At 33.6% G+C, this 22,213-nt stretch overlaps 1 protein-coding gene and 1 long non-coding RNA gene across 2 annotated transcripts; both read left to right on the top strand.

Annotated features, from left to right (window-relative positions):
* Positions 1-352: 352 nt before the first annotated feature.
* trdc (T-cell receptor delta constant) lies at positions 353-4,689 on the top strand. Its single transcript, XM_090182246.1, has 5 exons — positions 353-479; positions 1,926-2,216; positions 2,385-2,462; positions 2,596-2,705; positions 4,438-4,689. Exons 1-4 carry the CDS (start codon positions 419-421, stop codon positions 2,703-2,705), a joined length of 540 nt encoding a protein of 179 aa, XP_090038372.1. The 5' UTR covers positions 353-418; the 3' UTR covers positions 4,438-4,689.
* A 14,769-nt stretch (positions 4,690-19,458) lies between these two features.
* Positions 19,459-20,389, top strand: LOC149982077 (uncharacterized). Its single transcript, XR_016482554.1, has 2 exons — positions 19,459-20,005; positions 20,207-20,389. It is a non-coding gene; the product is annotated as an uncharacterized LOC149982077 (long non-coding RNA).
* Positions 20,390-22,213: the final 1,824 nt, after the last annotated feature.

The following is a 22,213-nucleotide window of genomic DNA, read 5'->3' as shown; positions in this document are numbered from 1 at the left end:
TTGATGATATCAATGTGTATGGGTTTTTGTGCTACGTTTTCTCACAGTGTGGGTTGGGATACCACAGTGACTGAATATTCATGTCGTGTTGTACAAAAACCCTCAACATAATTTCTATGTTCAGAACCTTAAAAGTCAACAAGGCAACCTGACACTACTGGGCAAACAAATTGCACTACAGTTTTGGTAAGTAGTTAGTTCATTATCTTTGCAAACATGGCAATATATCTAGTTATTTGTTCAATTTGGTCTTAGCCTTAGTTTTACAACTTTGATTATGAACGTGTGAAAATGTATTTTTAAAGCTTAAACATGTTCTAGGTTGCCATCTTGACTCTGCAATTAGTCCCAAACAGTACTTGGAAGTGACATAACGCTGTAATTATACAAACCAGATGAAAGAGGTTTTTGTACGGACATGTTCCACAGTGCAGATAAACTGACATTTGGAAAAGCCATCAATCTCATTGTTGAACCCAGTAAGTAAATTCTCAATTTGCAATAATGAACATGTTAATTAGGTAATTTGTGAAAATCTAAAATATCTAGGGGATGAAAGTGTGTTCATTTGATACAAGTAGCATATGTTACAAATGTTTTGGGAGAAAGCCTTATATTTGAGATGAGATTTGCAAACAGACTGTGAATGTGCAACAAAAGTTTTAGTTTTGGACCAAGCTCTCAGTTATCACACTATATGTTTTTGAATATTTCAAATGATTTATAACATTGCTGTGCTATTGCTCTATCGTACCATGTCTCATGTAAAATGGATTTATCTCAATGAGCCTGAGCTGGATAGATAATGGTAATGATAATCATTCAGTATTTCAGTATATTAACCACCTACATCTACCACACCAAATGGTTTTATCTTACAGAAAATACATAATACTGGAAGTTACAAGTTGATTTGTGATGTGGGGACAGTTCTAATTTTCTTTGTCTGATCATTTAAGTTACTGAAATACTTCAAGCAAACTGTCCATCAGATTATACAGAATGAAAAAAAAATCTGGATATTAAAATAAATATCAGTTAGACTATTACTGGACTATTTAGATCAGGGAAGGACAACAATTCTACCCCCCCCCCCCCCCCCCCCCCCCCAAAAAAAAAAGTTACATTCGTAGAATACACAAAGTGCAATTTCTAAATGTGGCTGTGAATCAGCAGTTTTTCTCTCGTTATGTCAGTCACTGGTAGTCAGTCAATTAGCCCATGTCCGCTAACATTTTTTAGATTGCTAAATTAGTTTCGTGGCCACCTATCTAAACTTTTTATCATGGTCAAATCACTGGCCGTGGGACCCTCATTGATTTTGTTACTCAGTCTCACATAGATATCAATCATATTAAAAACGGCAAATATTTCTCTACACCTTATGGCAAATGTGTAGATTTGCGGAAAATCGTCTGCAAAACATTTTATTTTCCTCTTTCACCCCATGGCAAAATGAGTAGAATAACATGACATTTGTTATAAAATTGCTAAATCATTTCTCGCCACATGGAAAAATGTGTTAAATTGCAGCAACTTGCTTTAAAACTGCAACATTTTCTCTACACCACATGGAAAAATGTGTTAAATTGCAGCAACTTGCTTTAACACTGCAACATTTTCTCTACACCACATGGCAAAATGTGTAGAATTGCACAAACTGTACTCTAAAATTTGGAAAATGTATCTTTGCTGTCACAAAGATTGTTTTGCTTGCAATGTGGGTATGCAGACCCACGAGCAACCGCGATGCCATTATGATGAGTCCAGATTTTGTGTGGCCCCCATCAAAGTTGCCCATCCCTGATTTATATCATATATTTGTACCTGTGTTTTTTAATATATTGTGTGACGTAACATTTTTTTTGTGTTTCTGCATATTTACCAAGATGTTTAAATCAACCTAAACCTATTGTATTTTCCAGATGGAACTCCTGCCCGCCCAACACTGTCCATCCTCACCCCACTGCACAAGATAGGGAATGATGACCAGCCCGAGGTGTGCCTGGCTACAGGCTTCTTTCCTAGGATTGAAAACATGAATCTCACCCTGGGGAATAATGTTACTGTCCCACACAAAACAACCAAGGCAGCTTTATCTTCCACACGTACCTACTTCTTTGCCGGATTCTCCAAAGAGAATATCAAGCGTTGTGAGATGGATGGTGTCGTCAAGAAGCGCGTTGATGATGGTGGTTTTCCAGATGTGTCTAACTGTAATAATTTATATACAATAATATCTCACATTATTACTGTGGCTTTGAACAATTAATTAAATAAGTATATTCATCAATGAACATCTCAATCATTCATCGAGAATGGTAAAGATTGCTGTAAATGACACGACGAGAAATAACTTTTAATAATCACTTACTGGCTTTCAGATAAGACCACGGCTACAACTGCTTCTGACAATTGCGAACATGAACGCCTCAACAATGCTACTGCCACCAACTATACCGGTTGGTGATATTTTGCTACACTAAATAAAAACATGGTGTAAAGTCAATTGTACTGCATGATGCACACGTGTTTAAATTTCAGCATGTCTAAGTGTGCAAAACACTGAAATGACACAACATTTGTTTTTTACAGATTATACCAAGATGAACTTCACATCCTTGGTTGTGTATGGTTTGAGAGTGCTGTTTGCCAAAGCCGTGGCATTTAATGTGCTATTTACTGTCAAGGCCCTGGTGTTCTAGGTAAGTGAAATTAACTCTGTTTTAGTTCAGATTGTTGACATAAATTGATTAAATGACAGCTGTAAAGAATAAATAAATATATAATAATTTGCTTAATTGCATTACAGAATAATACGCAATTCTATTTACAGACCTATTTTCACTCGGACTCCTACTTTTCAGTTCTGCTTTGCATCCAGTTTGTAAAACCTGCCTTGTGGTTTTATCGAGACCTTCAACAGTATTAGTATCTGACTTTTTCAGGGTTGAATGCTGCAATTCCTCTGCTTACACTTTGGAAATACTAGATACTAAATGCACATGTTATGCATGTGATTGTTCGGTATTAAACATTAGGTTACATTTTATATTCTATATAATTTTATATTGTGTTATGTTATTTCTATTTACTTGTATTATATCTTTAACTGCATGTTGTCATCAAAAGTGTATAAAGACTCCAAAAAGGATTTCAAACAATAATGTCATTGTACATTGATCAAGTTGTGTACGTGGATACTTTGCAGTTGTTTCTAAATGCACAAAACCTGTCAATAGAGAATTTAAACCACATTTTCACCAGTACATTGAAACCATATGAACAGCCAAACCAAATGAACAGATAAAGATCTATAAGACACCTTGACTTCCAAGAAATGGCTCCATCAGTTACCTTATTTGCATGCGTGCTCAAGAAGTAACAATAGCGAGAAACACACATGATAGTGAGAAACACACACCTTATAATGGTTGATGAATTGTATTATGAAAATCATTTGCAATTACATGTGTGTCTGATATCAGTCAAACATTTTATAATCGTATATGGGAGCTGTAAATGTATTGAAATAAACAGACACGGCTTTTTTATTCTAATCTAAACCATTATGAACTTGAAAAGGTGGATGTCTATCAAATGACTAAAATGGTCGGAAAGTAGTAGTCAGACTGGTTTACCAGAAACATTTGCTTTGGATTAATCATTAGGCCTTCAGATTTAGTAGAGAAGTGCACATTTTGGAATATGAGATGATGTTGCCCTCTGCTGGTTGTAAATGTGTTTTTCTCCGTTGACATTGTGACCACTAAATCACCTGGGCTCAGTTTTTCAAAAGTTATCTGTCTGGATTTCGCCTATTTCGCCTATTAAATGCATAGAAATAGACTGACAGGAACGGGAATCCCCATTCAAGTCAACGATTTGTCCGTTCTATTCATCCTATTTCTATGCACTTAATCCTATCCGATAGGCCAAATCCAGAAAACTTTTGAAAAACTGGGCCCTGAGTATTGCTTCACTGCGTGTATCATAATTGTATTTTCTTGATTCTTCATGTCCTCCCTCCTTGTCTCCTTCTGGTTCCTTCTCCTCTAATGCATTTTGAGAAGGAGGCATAGAGAGATGATGTGAGGAAAAATGTCATGCGGTATTGTGTTTTCAGTTGTGTATCTTCTATATATGATCAATTGAACCACCGCAATACATTTTGCTTGTGAATTTTAGCTTTTTGGTGTTCAAGTGTTTTATTAAATTAATAAATACATAATATTTTTCATATTATTGGTACATTTTGGTGGCGATGCACATGTAGTACACATCTAGATGCCCTATGAGCCCTGGTCAAAAGTACTTCACTATATAGGGAATAGGGTTCCATTTGGGACTCAGCCTGATCTTTTCTCCACCCACATGGTCGAGTAGCCAATACCTGGTCCTAAAAACTATGGTGTTGAATGTCTAAACCTTTCCTAGGTCTACCTGATCTCTTTCAACACTGAGACTGGCACACAAGACTAAGGTCTACCTCATGTAGGCCACAGGTGAGGCTTGGAATTTGTGGTCTCTTCTGTGGAGCAATGTAGGCCAGTAGGTCAAAAGTATGTACATTATATATCTGATATCCTGATCATTTCCTGCAAGACAAAGAAGTATGATAAAGAGAAGTATAAATGAGTCCTGAATGGAAGAACATGCCGGTAATTCAGCAAAGAGCACACCAAGACTTAAAGGTACTTTATTTAATTACAGTTATCCAAAGATCATATAGCAAATATTACACATTAATTTGAAACACAGTTTAGAGGTGCAAGTGTATGTATGTAAGGCAATGTAAAACAATCAAATAATGGTGGATTGGTGACACTAACTGTATTTTTTTTGGAGAGTTTTGCAGTGTGAGAGCTTTTCGTCAGCCAAGGACTTCATTTCTCAAAGGAACAGAAGAGCTGCAGTCATGTAAGTGCAACAAGAGATTTATGTAGTTATGTAGAGTTCTTGTAGGTGGAATATATGAAAGTCACTAAGTGGATATTTACACTATCTTATACTTACATGTGCACATTGCAAGATATAATACTATAAATGATGCATTGAAAAAAATGATGCATTGTGAAGTATTGTACAGTATGTTATGAACCACATTGATATTGCTCTGATTATCTGAAGTTTTTAAGTTTTTGTTTTTCAATTCTTGTATGTGACTAAAATACTGACTGAGATTGCTGGGTATGTCTTGAATAATGTCTTTGACTTGACCCTAAAACTGTTTTGTTGACCCTGTAGTGAAGAAGAGGATTTGTGTACAGGAGTGTAGCACTGTGGTCGGCTGGCTCTAACAATAAGCTGATTTTTGGATCTGGAGTGAATGTCATTGTGCAATCCCGTAAGTATTACTTATTGTTTTCAATATTGTGTAATTTCTCAGCTATGTGTTGCAACAGTGGAGAATATAGCTCTCTCTGAAATTCATTTTACGTTATTGGGAATAAACTGTTTGTTAAAATCTGCTCTTCTGCTCAATGCTTAATACTTACTACTTAAACATTTTCAGTTTTAATTTCATAACACATTTAGATTTTCCTTTTCCATGAGACTTTTCTTTTCTAAGCAGATTTGGAAATGGCCCATTGTCAGTACAGAGTAATTGTCATTGTCTGTATCTCAGTGTGAATGCTCAGGGGGCAGGAAAGATACATTTTGGGAATGGAATCAAAATGATTGTGGGAACACGTAAGTTTAATATTTTTTTGCTTAATCCTAAAAAGTCAACAAAACTGTGTGTGTTCATACATTTTTCATATATATTTGTTTTAAATATATTTTCCCTTTGGTTAAGATGAACTTAATAGTGAAAAGTGAATTCAAATAGTGACTAAAAATATGTAGTCAGGAAGTCAAGGCAAATCAGGTTATTAGTGAGCAAAAATATGCTGTGTCACAAGTGAAAAAATGTATTTTGCACGTTGGACTCAACTGTTTGTAGGGAAAGCTGAGATTGTTTAACATCACTGGGACACTTGTTTTAAACAAATACAGTAGATACATAAATAGTGAGATACACATATCAGGTAACCAGTAGCCTAAGCTAACTACAGTGTTGGCTTTTGTGGATAAAGGGCAGAATATCTATAAAGTTGGTTTGTTGAGTTATTTCAAGATATATCTGAGAATGAGTTAAAAAATGCATTGTCTCATGAAGTATTACAATATTGAATAGGTGCACAACAAACTGCTGTAATTGTACTGCAGTTTAACACTGTGTGACTACTGGAACAACAGGAAAATTAATATTTGGAAGTGGAACCAAACTGTTCATAAATATTGGTAGGTGATATATCCATCATCATAATTTAAACGTATTTGTATCTTTTTAGCATTGATTTAATACCGAATCAGTTTGGACAGATTCAAATTGTAATTTTCAACTGTTTTCTGCTGAGATGAGGTGAACTATTCATTGTGTCAGGCTGTGTGAATGATACTATTGTTTTTGAGAGAAGCACAAGGCTACTGGCACTAAAAGGTAAACCCAGTTTGCTTTAGAAAGAAGGTCAAACTGCCTTTTTGAATAATATCATGCAGTCCTTGTTCAGTATTTTCATGGTTTTGCATGTCTATAGGCACGTAAGAATGGAAAAGAGGCTGGTATGGTGTTGCTCAGAGGTTTGTGTGGAGTTCTACATAGATATAAGGGCAGATGTTACGGTTTCATCATGGCATTATGAAATAAGTTTGTGTGTTGTAGCTTCATGATGATCGTAGGCTTAGATGATAAAAGTATGTCAATTGATACAGAGGAATGTAGCAAAATGCATAATAATATGAGTTCATATTTAAAGATCTTAATTTTTCAATTAATATTTAGCATTTTATCTATGAAAAGCTGATTTGGAAATGGTCATTTTTTAGTGCAGAGTAATTGTCATGGTCTGTATCTCAGTGTGAATGCCCAGGTGGGAGGAAAGCTTATTTTTGGGAGTGGAACAAAAATGATTGTGGGGACACGTAAGTTTAATATATTTATTGCTTAAATACTGAATGAAATGCATTTTGAACAGCAGAAATATGGTATTATTTGGATTTAACCCCAAAAACTCAGAGTTAATATATTCTTAAAAAGTTTACAGAACATTCTGTGTTCATACAATGTTTTTTATTTATTTTAGTTACTTAAAATAGTGACTTAAAAATGTCTACTCAGGAAGTCAGGGCAAATCCGATTTTTAGTGAGCAAGAATACACTGTGAGACAAAATTACTTTTGCACGTGGGACTCAACTGTTTGTCGAGAAAGGTGAGATTATTTCAAGTATAACATCACTGGGATTTGTCTTTAACAACTACCGTAATTAAATACATAGTTTAGCTACTGTTACCTGATTTGTGTATCTCACTAACTACAGTGTTGCCATTGTGTGGATAAAGGGCAGAACATCTATTCAAATAACAACCTAAAGTTTGCTTGAGTGATTTCAAGATATATCTGAGAATGAGTTAAAAATGCATTGTCTCGTCTGAAGACTTACAGTATTATATAAGTGCACAACAAACTGCTGTAATTGTACTGCAGTTTAATGCTGTGTGACTACTGGGGCAGCAGGAAAACTTGTGTTTGGTAGTGGAGCCAAACTTTTCATAAATACTGGTAGGTGATGAATCCATCATCATAATTTAAACTTATTTTTATATTTTTAGCATTGATTTAATACAGAATCAGTTTGGACAGGTTCAGATTGTAACTTTCAACTGTTTTATGCTGAGATGAGGTGACCTATGCATTAGGAGTTTTTATACTGGTGTGTCAGGCTGTGTGAATGATGCCGGTACAAAGATCATTTTTGGGAGAGGCACAAGGCTACTAGTATTAAGTGGTAAGTGCAGTTTGCTTTAGAAAGAAGGTCAAACTGCCTTTTTGAATAATATCATGCAGTCCTTGTTCAGTATTTTCATGGTTTTGCATGTCTATAGGCACGTAAGAAAGGAAAAGAGGCTTTCATATGGTGTTACTCAGAGGTTTGTGTGGAGTTCTACATAGATATAAGGACAGATATTACGGTTTCATCATGGCATTATGAAATAAGTTTGTGTGTGGTAACTTCATTGGGCTTAGCTGATAAAGAATGCCAATTCATAGAGCAGAATGTAGCAAAATGCATTATAATATCACTGAAAAGCTGATTTGGAAATGGTCCATTTTTAGTACAGAGTAATTGTCATGGTCTGTATCTCAGTGTGAATTCCCAGGGGGGAGTAAAGCTTATTTTTGGGAGTGGAACAAAAATGATTGTGGAGACACGTAAGTTTAATATATTTCTTGCTAAAATACTGAATTAAATGTATTCCCAACAGTAAAATATATGGTATTATTTGGATTTAACCCCCAAAACTCAGTTAGTTAATGTTCTCTTAAAAAGTTAACAAAACTCTGTGTTCCTATGTTTTACTTTTTTGGATGTTGTTTCCATTGGGCAACCAGAACTTAATAGTGAGAAGTTTCTAAAATAGTGACTTAAAATGTCTAGTCAGGAAGTCTGGGGAAATCAGGTTTTTAGTGAGCAAGAATACACTGTGTGACAAGAACAAGTGACAAAATTACTTTTGCACGTGGGACTCAACTGTTTGTCGAGAAAGGTGAGATGATTTAAAGTATAACGTCACTGGGACTTTTCCTTAACAACTACCGTAATTAAATACATAGTGAGATACACAAATCAGGTAACAGTAGCCTAAACTAACTACAGTGTTGGCTTTGTGTGGATAAAGGGCAGAACATCTATTCTAATAACAACCTAAAGTTTGTTTGTTGAGTGATTTCAAGATATATCTGAGAATGAGATAAAAATGCATTGTCTCGTCTGAAGACTTACAGTATTATATAAGTGCACAACAAACTGCTGTGATTGTACTGCAGTTTAATGCTGTGTGGCTACTCTGACAGCAGGAAAACTTGTGTTTGGTAGTGGAGCCAAACTTTTCATAAATACTGGTAGGTGATGTATCCATGATCATAATTTAAACGTATTTTTATATATTTTTGTACTGATTTTATACTGAATCAGTTTGGACAGGTTCAGATTGTAATTTTCAACTGTTTTCTGCTGAGATGAGGTGACCTATGCATTGGGAGTTTATATACTGGTATGTTAGGCTGTGTGAATGATGGCAGTACAAAGATCATTTTTGGGAGAGGCACAAGGCTACTAGTACTAAGCAGTAAGTACAGTTTGCTTTAGAAAGAAAGTCAAAGTGCTTTTTTGAGTAAAATGTTCAGGATTTTCATGGTTTTGCATGTCTATAAGCATGTGAGAAAAAAAAAGCTTTGATATGGTGTTGCTCAGAGGTTTGTGTGAAGTTCTACGTAGGAATAAGGACAGAAATGAAGGTTTAATTATGGCATTATGAAATAAGTGTGTGTGGTGTAGCTTCATGATGACTGTAGGCTTACATGATCAAGTATGCTAATTGATACAGAGTAATGTGACAAAATGCATTACAATATTGGTGGTACGAGTTTAAAATCTTCACATCTATAAAAGGATAATGGATTATTTGCCATTTACTGTAATTTACCTTGTTAGAATGATTACATATTGGCAATTGGTCTACCCTCTACCACACTTAAATGTTAGAGTATTTGGTAAGGTGTGTAGCTCAGTGTGACTGCCCAGGGGGGATACAAGCTTATTTTTGGAAGTGGAACTAAAGTGATTGTAGAGACACGTAAGTAAAATCTGTAATTCACTGTAAATATACTGTACATGAAGTAGAGGGAGTTAATATAAAAAAAACATCACACTATTTTAAAGCATTATTCCATTATTTTGTCTTATTCGAATTTGGCATCTGGTTTTTAGCTGGTAACAAAATACTGTGTGACAAGAGGGAATAGTAACAGAATAGTAACAGGCTTATCTTTGGGAACGGAACCCAACTGTTAGTTGAATCTGGTAAGTAAAACAAAATACTGTGCATTTTTATAACTTCCTAATAAGTTGTTCATGAGAAATAAGGACATAGAAAATGAAAAGAAGACCATCTAGTAAAGCATGTTGTAAATGTATTGCAATCTACCACTGTGTGTCTAACTCTGGAGGGAAGCTTACATTTGGAACAGGAACAAAGCTAATAATTGAGACAAGTAAGAACCAATATTCATTCATTTATTTTTTTGATATCTTTAAATGTCCATTGGATTTTAAACTAGAAACAAATATCTCCCTATAATGAGTTTATAACTGAATCAAAAAGTAATCATGGTAAGGGGTTATGCCTGTATTCATTCCAATCATTTGATGAATTGATATACAGAGCATCAATTGAATTGTTTATTTTGTTCAAAGTGGGTGCTGTAACTACTGAGCTCTGGTGTCAACCCCAGCAATTCAGATTTTAGGGGTGCAGTTGAGCTATTTGTATATGTGCTTGAACCAGTGAAATTAGTCAAACAAACGTTTTTACCTTATATAATATCTAAGAAAGAGAGATTTACATTTTTCATGAGAAAACATGTCAATATGGCATTCTTGATTATGTCATGATTATGTAATCAATTGTAAGGAATTGACCTACAACAGGCTAAAATAAACTTAGAACATCGCTATTAGTGAATATCGTGAAATCTATATTAGTTGTTATATTCTTCATTCAATCTCAATTTCTTGAATACAAACTATGAGCAGCTTTTCAGCATAGACAGTGTACAGTTTATGTTGTGTGGATTCATGTTGTGTGACAAGTGGAGGTGGTTTTGGCAAATTTATCTTTGGGACAGGCACCAGATTACTAATTGAATCCAGTAAGTTCATACATTTCCCCCCTTCACTCAGTCATCAGTAATAAAATGCATTTCATATTTGAAAATTGTAGTGAAATATTAGTTTATACTAGGCCTATGTAAAAGAGGCTGAAATAGATTTGAATATACTGAAAGACAGAGGTAGCTATTGCAACGATCAATAAGCAACGATCAATAAGCAAAATCCCTTCCCAACTGGCACACACTAAATAGATTAAATTTAATTTTTATGAAAGCAAATTGTGCCCGGGATATTTTTCAAAACAAGATAACTACCCCAAAAACATAGATTATGTCAAAATATGCTTCAATATGTTGTGCTTCAGTTAGAATCAGATAGTCAGTCAATCAAAACGGTGTGTTTCAAAATCACTCCATGACTAATTGCTATGGTATATACCACTGTGTGTCATACGGGAATAAATTCATACTTGGTCAAGGAACAAAGCTGATCATTCACTCAAGTAAGTGAAAATTCATTAATAATATGACATTAATCATAGTTGTGTCATTTAAGAATACAATAACAAGCAAAATACAAAAACTAACCATATAACAGTGTATTCACTGTATGTGAATATTGATTATGATGCGTTAGAAGCTCTGCTGTTGGGTTCTGCTGTTTTTGTTAAGCCTTTAGTTAGTGTGTGAATACTGGAACAGAAAAGCTGATCTTTGGAAGTGGAACAACAGTTTTTGTGCAATCAAGTAAGATTTAAACGAGATATTAATACTGTAGCTCATACTTATACCAATCCTTCACCTTAAAATGATGTTCCAGTCTGACCACGTATATGTGTTGTAAAATGATAGTACTACTCCCAAAGAATTCTAAATGCAATATCTTACATTTTCCCTTGAGATAGTTATAGAAATAAGCTTCCCAAATGTTCTCCAAACAGGACCTCTACAAGTGGCATTGATCATTATCCTGATGAAATATTGCAGAATATGGTTTAATAGATATGTTACGTCATTGAAATAAGATCACAGATCCACAATTCAGATAAAGACAAAATAATCATACTTTTTTTTATTACTATTTTCAAGGTATTATTTCAGTGAATCATCCACTTATTAGAAGACATTCTAGGTTTATGCTATGTGGGTTCTTGATGTGTGACTCTTGGAGCCAACAAAATCATCTTTGGGACAGGCACAAAAGTAATAGTTAACTCAAGTAAGTTCATTTTCAATATTGTGCTAAAGATTATTTGGACAATTCACACCATGAGGTAATTAATTGAAATGCAAAACAGACATTTAGACCTTAAAAGTTATCCAAAAAGTGCCAAATTAGTCTTTAAGTTGTCTTTCTGTTGAGTGATTCACACAGTTTCAATTGACTATATACAAGGTTTCAGTGAACAAATCAATTCAATAGCAGATGAGAACAATATTTTGCTAAGAGGTTTATGTAATGTGGGTTCTTGTTGTGTGAATACGGGTGGATTCAAAATCATATTTGGGACAGGCACAAAATTAATAGTGAACTCAAGTAAGTGCTATGTTTTTTTATCAGTCCATAGTTTTGTGAACTAATGCATAACAAGTTAGGGTATGCAAACTGATAGAATTATTCAACCAAAATGTAAAGACCATTTGTGTCCGAAGTTGTGACCATGAGTAATTGCTAAGGAATATAACACTGTGTGACAAGCACCAACAAGGTCATATTCGGTCAAGGAATAAAGCTGACTATTAACTCACGTAAGTGCAAATCAATTTAAAGGACTGGATTAATCATGGTTTTGCAATTTAACAAGTGTGCAACCTTTCACATTATAAAAACAATATAATGTTAGTATTTATTAGTGGTATTTGGAAGTAGAACAACAGTGTTACGGATAACCAGATTCTCAACTTCAGAAAGACAAAATAATCAGGCAAAATCATTATGGGGGGGAAAAAAAATCTAAACTGTGTAAGAGTTTCAGTATTTTCCAGGGAAATGCTCTTAGCCTTACAAGAAGAACTTGTAGTTTGCTAATAGGTTTATGTAATGTGGGTTCATGTTGTGTGACTACTGGTGGAGTCAACAAAATCATCTTTGGGAAAGGCACAAAATTAAAAGTTGATTCAAGTAAGTTCATTAAATTAATCACATTAGTGACTAAATCCTTAAAGTGGCCTATTTACATAGATTTACACATGCAGACACCAATTACAGTACAGTAACATGTTACATAGTACTACAGATTTTATACCTGTTCGTTTTTTGTGCTTAATTAATAATGTGCTATTTGTTTTTATTCCAACTATTAGTAGTCAATCAGAGTTGGGGGCTGATTTCACTTCATTCCAGTCAATTCAGGTGGTAAAATAAAATGTCAGATCAATAATTTAAAAATCATATTTGAAATTAAATATCCCTTTTAATTTATTGAATTGTAATTTACATTAATTTCCTTAATTGACTGAATTTACCTCATTCTTGTAAGCAAAGCCCCTGTACAGTTTATGTCATATGGATTCATACTGTGTGACTACTGGAGGTGGTAACAAGATTGTCTTTGGGACAGGCACAAGATTAATAATTGAATCCAGTAAGTAAATTATTTTTGGTGTCATTGTGCCAATAATCACTGTCTAAAAGTTGTACAAGATTCAACAGATTTAACACAAGTTAGGATAAATACCTGGCTATTGCATGATCGAGGTTAATACAAATTTAAAAAATCCATAATGTTGTAAACTAATGTAAAACAAGTCCATGTATGCAAACTGAGAGATTTAATCAACCAAAATCTAAAGACCATTTGTGTCCAAAGTTGTGTCCATGAGTAATTGCTAAGATGTCTAGCACAGTGTGACAAGTGCGAACAAACTCATATTCGGTCAAGGAATAAAGTTGACTATTGACTCACGTAAGTGCAAATGCAATTTAGTAAAATATTGGATTAATCATGGTTGTGCAACCTTTCACATCATTAAAACTATTTTATATGAATATTTATTAGTGATATTTGGAAGTAGAACAACACTGTTACGGATAACCAGATTCTCAACTTCAGATAAAGACAAAATAATCACCCAAATATTATTTGAATGTAACAAAAGCACTGTTGTTCCAGCTTTGTTTAGTTGTATATTGTTGCAGCTCACTCAGATCTGTCTTGTTATTGTGTAAGAAAAGGTCCTTCATAGATATTGTTCAAGGCAGATGCATTGTGTGACTCTGTCAAGCAGTAAAGTCATCTTTGGAACAGGGACCAAACTAATTATTGAAACCAGTAAGTATTACATCATTTGTCTAGTGCCCCAAACATGCAGAAAATAAGTAGTCCAATTAACCAAGTCATTGTTTAATCTGAAAACAACATCATATGAGTGATTAGTAACAGTAAGGCTCATATTATGAAGTAGTTACTGGGAAATACTGTGATTACAAGTCAAATGTTGAGTTGAAGGATCTATAAATCAAAGTACTTTTGCCTTATAGTTTATGTGCTGTTGGTTCATGTTGTGTGACTACTGGAGGTGGCACTGGTAAAATGATCTTTGGGACAGGCACACAAGTAATAGTTGACTCAAGTAAGTTCATTTTTAATATTGTTTTAATATTGGGGAAAACAATTCAAATTCATGAAAAATATGAGTCTGAGTTGATATACCATAAAATAGCCTACTCTATGGTATCGCATCCACATAGCATATTGATTGAATGTCCAATATTACTCATATACTGTAATTGGAACAAAAGTTACTTGTAGTTCTAGCTTTGTTTTTGAAATGACATATTGGTGAAGCTGACTAAGATCTGGGCTGTTGCTGTGTTTGAGAATTTGGATCAGTGACCAAACGGATTATTAAACCAGTTACATTGAGAATAGTTTTTGACCACAAAACATGTAGAAAGAAGATAGTTAGTGTCTTATCCCTTTGGTCCAACAAGCCAGATCATTGTTTAATCGTATTGATATTGTTGCATAGTTTCTCATATAATGAGGCAGTTTATGGTAAATAACGTGATTACACAGAAACAGACAAACAATGTTGGCAATAAAGATGAATAATTGATATCATATCTATATCTTAAAAGATGCATTTTCAAAGTAATCCAAATGTGTATGAAATCAAAAAATAAATCCAAGTCCATCGTACCTATGTTAAACTGATCCACACAGTATTTGTCCTAATGTTTTCAGTCTGATTCACAGCTAACTAATTTCCCACTATTTAGAAGATGAATTAGTCTTATGCTAAAAGTTTTATGTATTGTGAGTTCATGTTGTGTGACTAGTGGTGGATTCAACCAAATCATCTTTGGAACAGGCACAAAACTAATAGTTGATTCGAGTAAGTTTGTATTTCAAAATTATTTGGGGGGGGGCAAAAAATCTAAACTGTGTAAGAGTTTCAGTGTATTTTCCAGTTAAATGCTCTTAGCCTTAGAAGATGAACTAGTCTCTTGTTAAAGGTTTATGTAATGTGGGTTCATGTTGTGTGACTACTAGTGGAGTCAACAAAATCATCTTTGGGAAAGGCACAAAATTAATAATTGACTCAAGTAAGTTCATTAAATTAATCACATTAAACTTTAAAAGGCTTAAAAAGTGGTCTATTTACATTGTACTACAGGTGTTATACCTGTTTGTTTTTTGTGCTACTTGATCGTGTGCTATGATGTTTTTATTCCAACTACGAGTAGTTAAAGTCAGAGTTGGGGGCCGATTTCATTATAGTCAATTCAGGTAGTAAAACTACATTTCAGATCAAGAGTTAAAAAATCATACTTGAAAATAAACGTCCCTTTTAAATGATTAAATGGTCATTTACTTTCATTTCCTGAATTGACTGAATTGACCTAATTCTTGTAAGCATAGACCCTGTACAGTTTATGTCATGTGGAATCATGCTGTGTGACTACTGGAGTTGGTGACAAGATTATCTTTGGGAAAGGCACAAGATTAATAATTCAATCCAGTAAGTTAATACGTTTTTTTGTGCATTGTGCCAATAATCACGGTCTGAATGTTAGACTAGATTCAATAGATTTAACAGAATATTTTAACTTCTTGTGGCTATTGAATGATTACTTAGATTTTTTTTAGTGAGTTTGTATTCTTGAAAACTAAAGTAAAAAAAGTTCATGCGTACAAACTGATAGATTTAGTCAACCAAAATGTAAAGACCATTTATGTACATGAGTAATTGTTAAGGTGTCAAGCACTGTGTGACAAGTGGGAGCAAAGTCATATTCGGTCAAGGAACAAAGCTGACCATTGACACACGTAAGTGCAAATGCAATGTAAAAGATTTGATTAATCATGGTTGTGCAATTTAACAAGTGTGTAACCCTTCACATTATGAAAATTATATTATATGAACGGGTATTAGTGATGTTTGGAAGTAGAACAACAGTGTTTACAGATTCTCAACGTATCTATTGTTGCAGCTCACTAAGATCTGTCTTGTTCTTGTGTAAGAAAAGGTCCTTCATAGATATTGTTCAAGGCAGATGCATTGTCTGAGTTAAACAAGCAGAAAGGTAATCTTTGGAACAGGGACCAAACTAGTTATTGAAACCAGTAAGTATTACATCAATAGCTCCCCAAACATACAGAAAAATAGTATTTAGTGACATTGCCATGTCTCTTTGGTACAACAAAGAAAGTCATTGTCTCATCTTACTGATATAGTAACAGAGGCTCACAACAAGAAGTACTTACTGGAATAAAAAATATTACAAAAAATCAGACTTAAAGAATCCAGAGATGAAAGTAATTTTGCTGCAAAGTAGTTTATGTAATGTAGGTTCGTGTTGTGTGACTACTGGTGGCCTCGATAAAATCATCTTTGGGACAGGCACAAAATTAATAGTTGACTCAAGTAAGTTCGTTTTTTATATGAATTTAATGTTGAGGTAAAAAAAAAATCTAAACTGTGTACAAGTTCAGTATATTTGTCAGTGTAGTATTTTCACCATTATTAAAATTTGAACTAGAGTAGTCTTTTGTCAAAAGGTTTATGTAATGTGGGTTCTAGTTGTGTGACTACTGATGGCAGAAAAATCATCTTTGGATCAGGCACAAAATTAATAGTTGATTCAAGTAAGTTCATTAAATTCAATATTCATGTAATGTAAGGGGAATGGGTCAAAGTTGAGTGTCAACTCAAATATATTAACTTTAATGCACATACATTGTCAATTATTTTAGGATCGCTGTCAATTTATAATATTTGTAAATATTACTGGGAAATAATGTACAAATCAAAAGTTGAGTTGAAGGATCCATAAATCAAGGTACTTTTGCTTTATAGTTTATGTGCTGTTGATTCATGTTGTGTGACTACTGGTGGTGGCAACAGTAAAATTATCTTTGGGACAGGCACACAATTAATAGTTGACTCAAGTAAGTCCATTTAATTAAACATTTATGTAATGTTGGTAGAATGGAACGAAGTTTAATGTCAATTTAAGCAAGTGCATAAACAAGATAGTGGTGTTAATCGTCATAAATGTAGTGTGTTTTATGAAACAAATAATATTACATATTGCTTTAGGTAAGGTTGAGAATTAGTTAACTAGGTTGATCTCGTCAACTCTTGAAAAATACATTTTCTGTAGATCAATCAATAAACAATATTTGAATCGTCAATCTTCTAAACTAATATTGGATGTAGATGGAAGAGTGATTCAATATCTAATTGGTTTAATCCGGAGACTTAATTTTTATATACCTAACATTATTTAAACAATTGAATCTTTATTACAGTATCCATGCTGCATACACTTACTTTTTGGTTAAGGCACTAGCATTGTGTGACTGACTCTGGACTGAAGAAGGTCATTTTTGGAACAGGAATTGAATTGATCATTGAAACCAGTGAGTAACTCGGGACCTTGGTCGATTCTGTCAATCACAGATGACATAATACTTCAGGCTAATGATTTATGGCAATGTTAAATGAACTCAATGTGTTTAAAGGGAAATGATCAACAACCTAAAATAGTTTGATTGAAAAACAGTAGCCTACTTCACAAACATTTTAAAGTAAGATATTTATGAGCGGTCCCAATCCCAGTGTTTCTGTTATGTAAAATGTTACTGTATGAATGTTGGGACACGAAGACTGATCTTTGGCAGTGGAACAACACTCTAGTAAAGAACTAAATTTCACTCACCAAATTTCTGAAAATACTTTTACTTTACAGAAATAAATAGTTGAATCTGATCTGTTTCTTACAATAAGAATCAAATACTATCATACTTTCTAAATCCTTGTCTGTGACAAGCTCTGGATTTTAAACTTATTACACTAAATTGGTGAAAATGGTTATTGGTCAGGCTTGTTGTATTGTGTGACTGCATCTGGAATCCAGAAAATCCTATTTGGATCTGGAACTAAACTGATCATTGAGACAAGTGAGTGTTTCTAGCTGATTATACACGGGAGACACTGTATATACTTTCTATTATAAAAAAGAACACAAATTATACCCCACTACTATAATATGTTTACACTGTATATTTACAGTGCAGACACCTAAATAATCAATGTAATCCAACCAAGCCACCATGATTATGTTGTCTCCTTTGCAATACAATTTTGTTTAAATTAGATAGTACCAGTAATTGCTAAGATATGCAACAATGTGTGACTTATGGAGACAACAAAGTTATATTTGGACTTGGCACAAAGATTATGTTTTTTTCCAGTAAGTATTAAAAATATATCCCAAGTACATAACATTTTCAAAAAGGATTGCAAAAAAACCTCAAAGTTGCCAGTGTTTTTCGATCGGCTATGTGTGAATGATGGAATATGGAATCTGATCTTTGGAAGTGGAACACTATACATAGAATCTAGTAAGACAATCCTTTACCATTTCCATCAAATGAATATACATTTGTTTAAAGTCTTGTTTGTTACACAAACATTCAATATTATTTAGATATAGTTCATGTAAATGTCCTCATATACACTAGAAAGCATGCAATCCTCAAATTCAACACAATCAACTCTCAACATTCCTTGCTTTCTAATGTAATATGATGTACGATGTCTGTTAAGACATTTTTTTCATGCATGAAACGTTTCTAAACAAATTGACCAACAAAATAGTATAGTGATGTATTTACCCACTGTCCAAACATATTCATAATAAAACCTTTAGTAACAAATTATATGGAAATGATTCTGTAGATGCATTTATGGATGTTTTAGAAACGATCACACAATTCTAATCTGAAGTAGATTATGAAGCAGGTTATTGTTGAGGTCTAATTCAATGTGTGATTACTAACAACCAGAAAGTCATATTTGGAGCAGGAACTAAATTGGTAATTGAAACAAGTGAGTATTTATATATATATATACACACATTCATTTGACAGCAGAAACAAACCTTCATTGGGCTCATTTGTAATGATGCAGTGGTATTGAACATTGCAAATGATGTGAATGATTGATAGAACTAAATCTACTTTGGGCAGGTTACTAAAGTTATTGTTCAGCCAGGTTGAAATGATATTATCTTTATCAGAAATTAGTCAAGCATTGAAAGTATCAACAATCTTGACAAAATGTATATGGAAAATAAATCTTATTGTAGGCCTATAGTCAAATGGTCAGTCAAATCATGTTAACGGGTAGGGTTCTTGTAATGAGGCCATTGGCTGTGTGAATACTGGAAATAAGATAGCATTTGGAGTTGGAACCCAACTAATTATACAAGCAAGTAAGTTGATTAAAATGTATCAAACAATCAATTAATTTTTATTACATTCAACAAATTGATTTACAGAGCATTAAATTGTTAATTTTGTTCGAAAGTGGTGCTGTAACTACTGAGCTCTGGTGTCAACCCCAGCATTTTCAGATGTTACAATTCTGGGGGTGCAGTTGAGCTAAAATCTACACTATGTGTACTTCAGCCAGTAAAATAAGTCAAACAAGCTTTGTTACTTCATATAATACAATCAAAGAGAAACGTCTATATTTTTACCATGAGAAAACATGTCAATATGGCATTCTTGATTAAGTAATTTTTTTTTTTGTTATGAATTTACATAAAACAGGCTGTAATAGGCTCAGAACATAGCTGGTAGTGAATATCATTACATCTATATTAGTTATTATATTCTTCATTCAACCTCAATTTGTTGAATACAAACAATGAGCAGCTTTTCAACGTAGACAGTGTACAGTTTATGTTGTGTGGATTCATGTTGTGTGACAACTGGAGGTAGTTACGGCAAACTTATCTTTGGGACAGGCACCAGATTACTTATTGAATCCAGTAAGTTCATACATTTTTCCCCCTTCACTCAATTATCAGTATCAAAATGCATTTAATATTCGGTGGATTTAACATTTTAGTGAAATATTAGGTTATTGTAATTAATATATTATGCTAAAGAGGGAGAAATACATTTTAGTTTATAATGCAAGACAGAGGTAGCTATTGCAACGATCAATAAGTCCACCATCTTCACCATAGTTAGCTACGGTAGGATATGGATATATAACAGTGTGCGACTGTGGGACAGAAGTTGGTGTTTGGAAAAGGAATAAAGTAAAACTGTATCAACAGGTAAGCAAAATCCCTTCCCAACTGGTACACATTAAATAGATTCAATTACATTTTTATGATAGTAAATTGTGCCAGGGATATTTTTAAAAACCAATAAACGACCACAAAAACATATATTTTGTCAAAATGTGTTTCAATATGTTGCTTTAATAAGAGTCAGATAGTCAGTCAAAAGTGTGTGTTTTAAAGTTCTCCATGAGCAATTGCTATGGTATCTAACACTGTGTGTAACACGGGAATAAATTCATACTTCATTGACTCAAGTAAGTGAAATACATGTTAAAAGATGAATAATTCTGTTGTTGGATCATTTCATTAAGAATACAATAACATAGAATAATACAATAACAAACCATATAACAGTGTATTCACTGTATGTGAATATTGATTAGAAGCTCTGCTGTTGGGGGTCTGCTGTTTTTGTTAAGCCTTTAGTTAGTGTGTGAATACTGGAACACGAACGCTGATCTTTGGAAGTGGAACAACAGTTTTTGTGCAATCAAGTAAGATTTAAAACATACATTAATACTGTTGCTCATATTTTACTAATCCTTCAATTTAAAATGATATCTCAGTCTGACCTCTTACCTGTATGTGTTGTGAACTGGTATTATTACCCCCAAATAATTCTAATTGCAAAATATTACATTTTCCGTTGTTAGAACGATCTGAATAAGCTTTCCAAATAGTATCCAAAAAGGACCTCTAGAAGTGGCATTGGTTATTATTCTGTGGACATTAATCCATTAATCCATTGATCATTATCTTGATAAAATGCTGTAGAATATGGTTTAATAGATATCTTACATCATTAGAAGTAGATAACAGATCCACAATTCAGATAAAGACTAAATAATCATGCATTGGACTATTTTCAAGGTATTATTTCAGTGAATCGTCCACTTATTAGAAGACATTCTAGGTTTATGCTATGTGGGTTCTTGATGTGTGACTGGTGCAGCCAACAAAATCATCTTTGGGACAGGCACAAAAGTAATAGTTATCTCAAGTAAGTTCATTTTCAATATTGGGTTAAATAACTTTAGGACAACTCACACCATGAGGTAGTTAAAAAGTGATTTGAAAAAGTGCAAAATGAGTCTTTATAAATCAACTGTATTTATGTTGAATGATCCACACAGTTTTAATTGAGTATATTCAAGGTATTATTTCAGTGAAGAAATCAAGTCCCAAGCAGATGAGGACATTGTTTTTGCTAAGCGATTTATGTAATGCACATTCAACATTACTTAGATGGAAAGAAAGTTACTTGTAGTTCCAGCTGTGTATATAAAATGACATATTGTTGAAGCTGACTAAGATCTGGGCTGTTGCTGTGTCAGGAAAAGTCCTTCATAGTTTTTGTTCAAGTAAAAAAGGAGGCAATAAGGATGGATATATTTATTTTAGATCCATATTTTTTTTTAAACCTTTATTTAACCAGGCAAGTCAGTTAAGAACAAATTCTTATTTTCAATACGGCCTAGTGGGTTAACTACCTTGTCAGCTCGGGGGTTTGAACTTGCAACCTTCCGGTTACTAGTCCAACACTCTAACCACTAGGTTACCCTGCCGCCCCGGCGATTTTCAAAGTAACCCAAATGTGTACAATATCTACCAAATCCAAATATACATGACAAAGACCAGAAGAGTAATAAACAAGAACAAGATAAGATATTATATTCAATTCAAAATACAAATAAAATAGAAGTTATACATAGGAATGACACTAGTTACACACTTCATATATACACCCAAATAGTATTTGAATGTAACAAAAGCACTGTAGTTCCAGCTTTGTTTTGTTGTATATTGTTGCAGCTCACTAAGATCTGTCTTGTTATTGTGTAAGAAAAGGTCCTTCATAGATATTGTTCAAGGCAGATGCATTGTGTGACTCAAGCAAGTGGGAAA

Source organism: Oncorhynchus mykiss, chromosome 8 (assembly GCF_057628025.1).
Source record: "Oncorhynchus mykiss isolate SJ-2025 chromosome 8, ASM5762802v1, whole genome shotgun sequence".
In the NCBI taxonomy this organism is placed as follows: Eukaryota; Metazoa; Chordata; class Actinopteri; order Salmoniformes; family Salmonidae; genus Oncorhynchus; species Oncorhynchus mykiss.
Note: the sequence above shows the minus strand (reverse complement) of the source record. Positions and strands in the feature narration are given on the sequence as shown.

What these genes read in the sequence shown, in the direction of transcription:
- trdc (XM_090182246.1), top strand. Translation starts at nt 419, where the DNA reads ATGTTCCACAGTGCAGATAAACTGACATTTGGAAAAGCCATCAATCTC. An exon ending in CAATCTCATTGTTGAACCCA is followed by an intron (nt 480 to 1,925) that starts GTAAGTAAATTC and finishes TGTATTTTCCAG; the next exon opens with ATGGAACTCCTGCCCGCCCA. An exon ending in TTTTCCAGATGTGTCTAACT is followed by an intron (nt 2,217 to 2,384) that starts GTAATAATTTAT and finishes ACTGGCTTTCAG; the next exon opens with ATAAGACCACGGCTACAACT.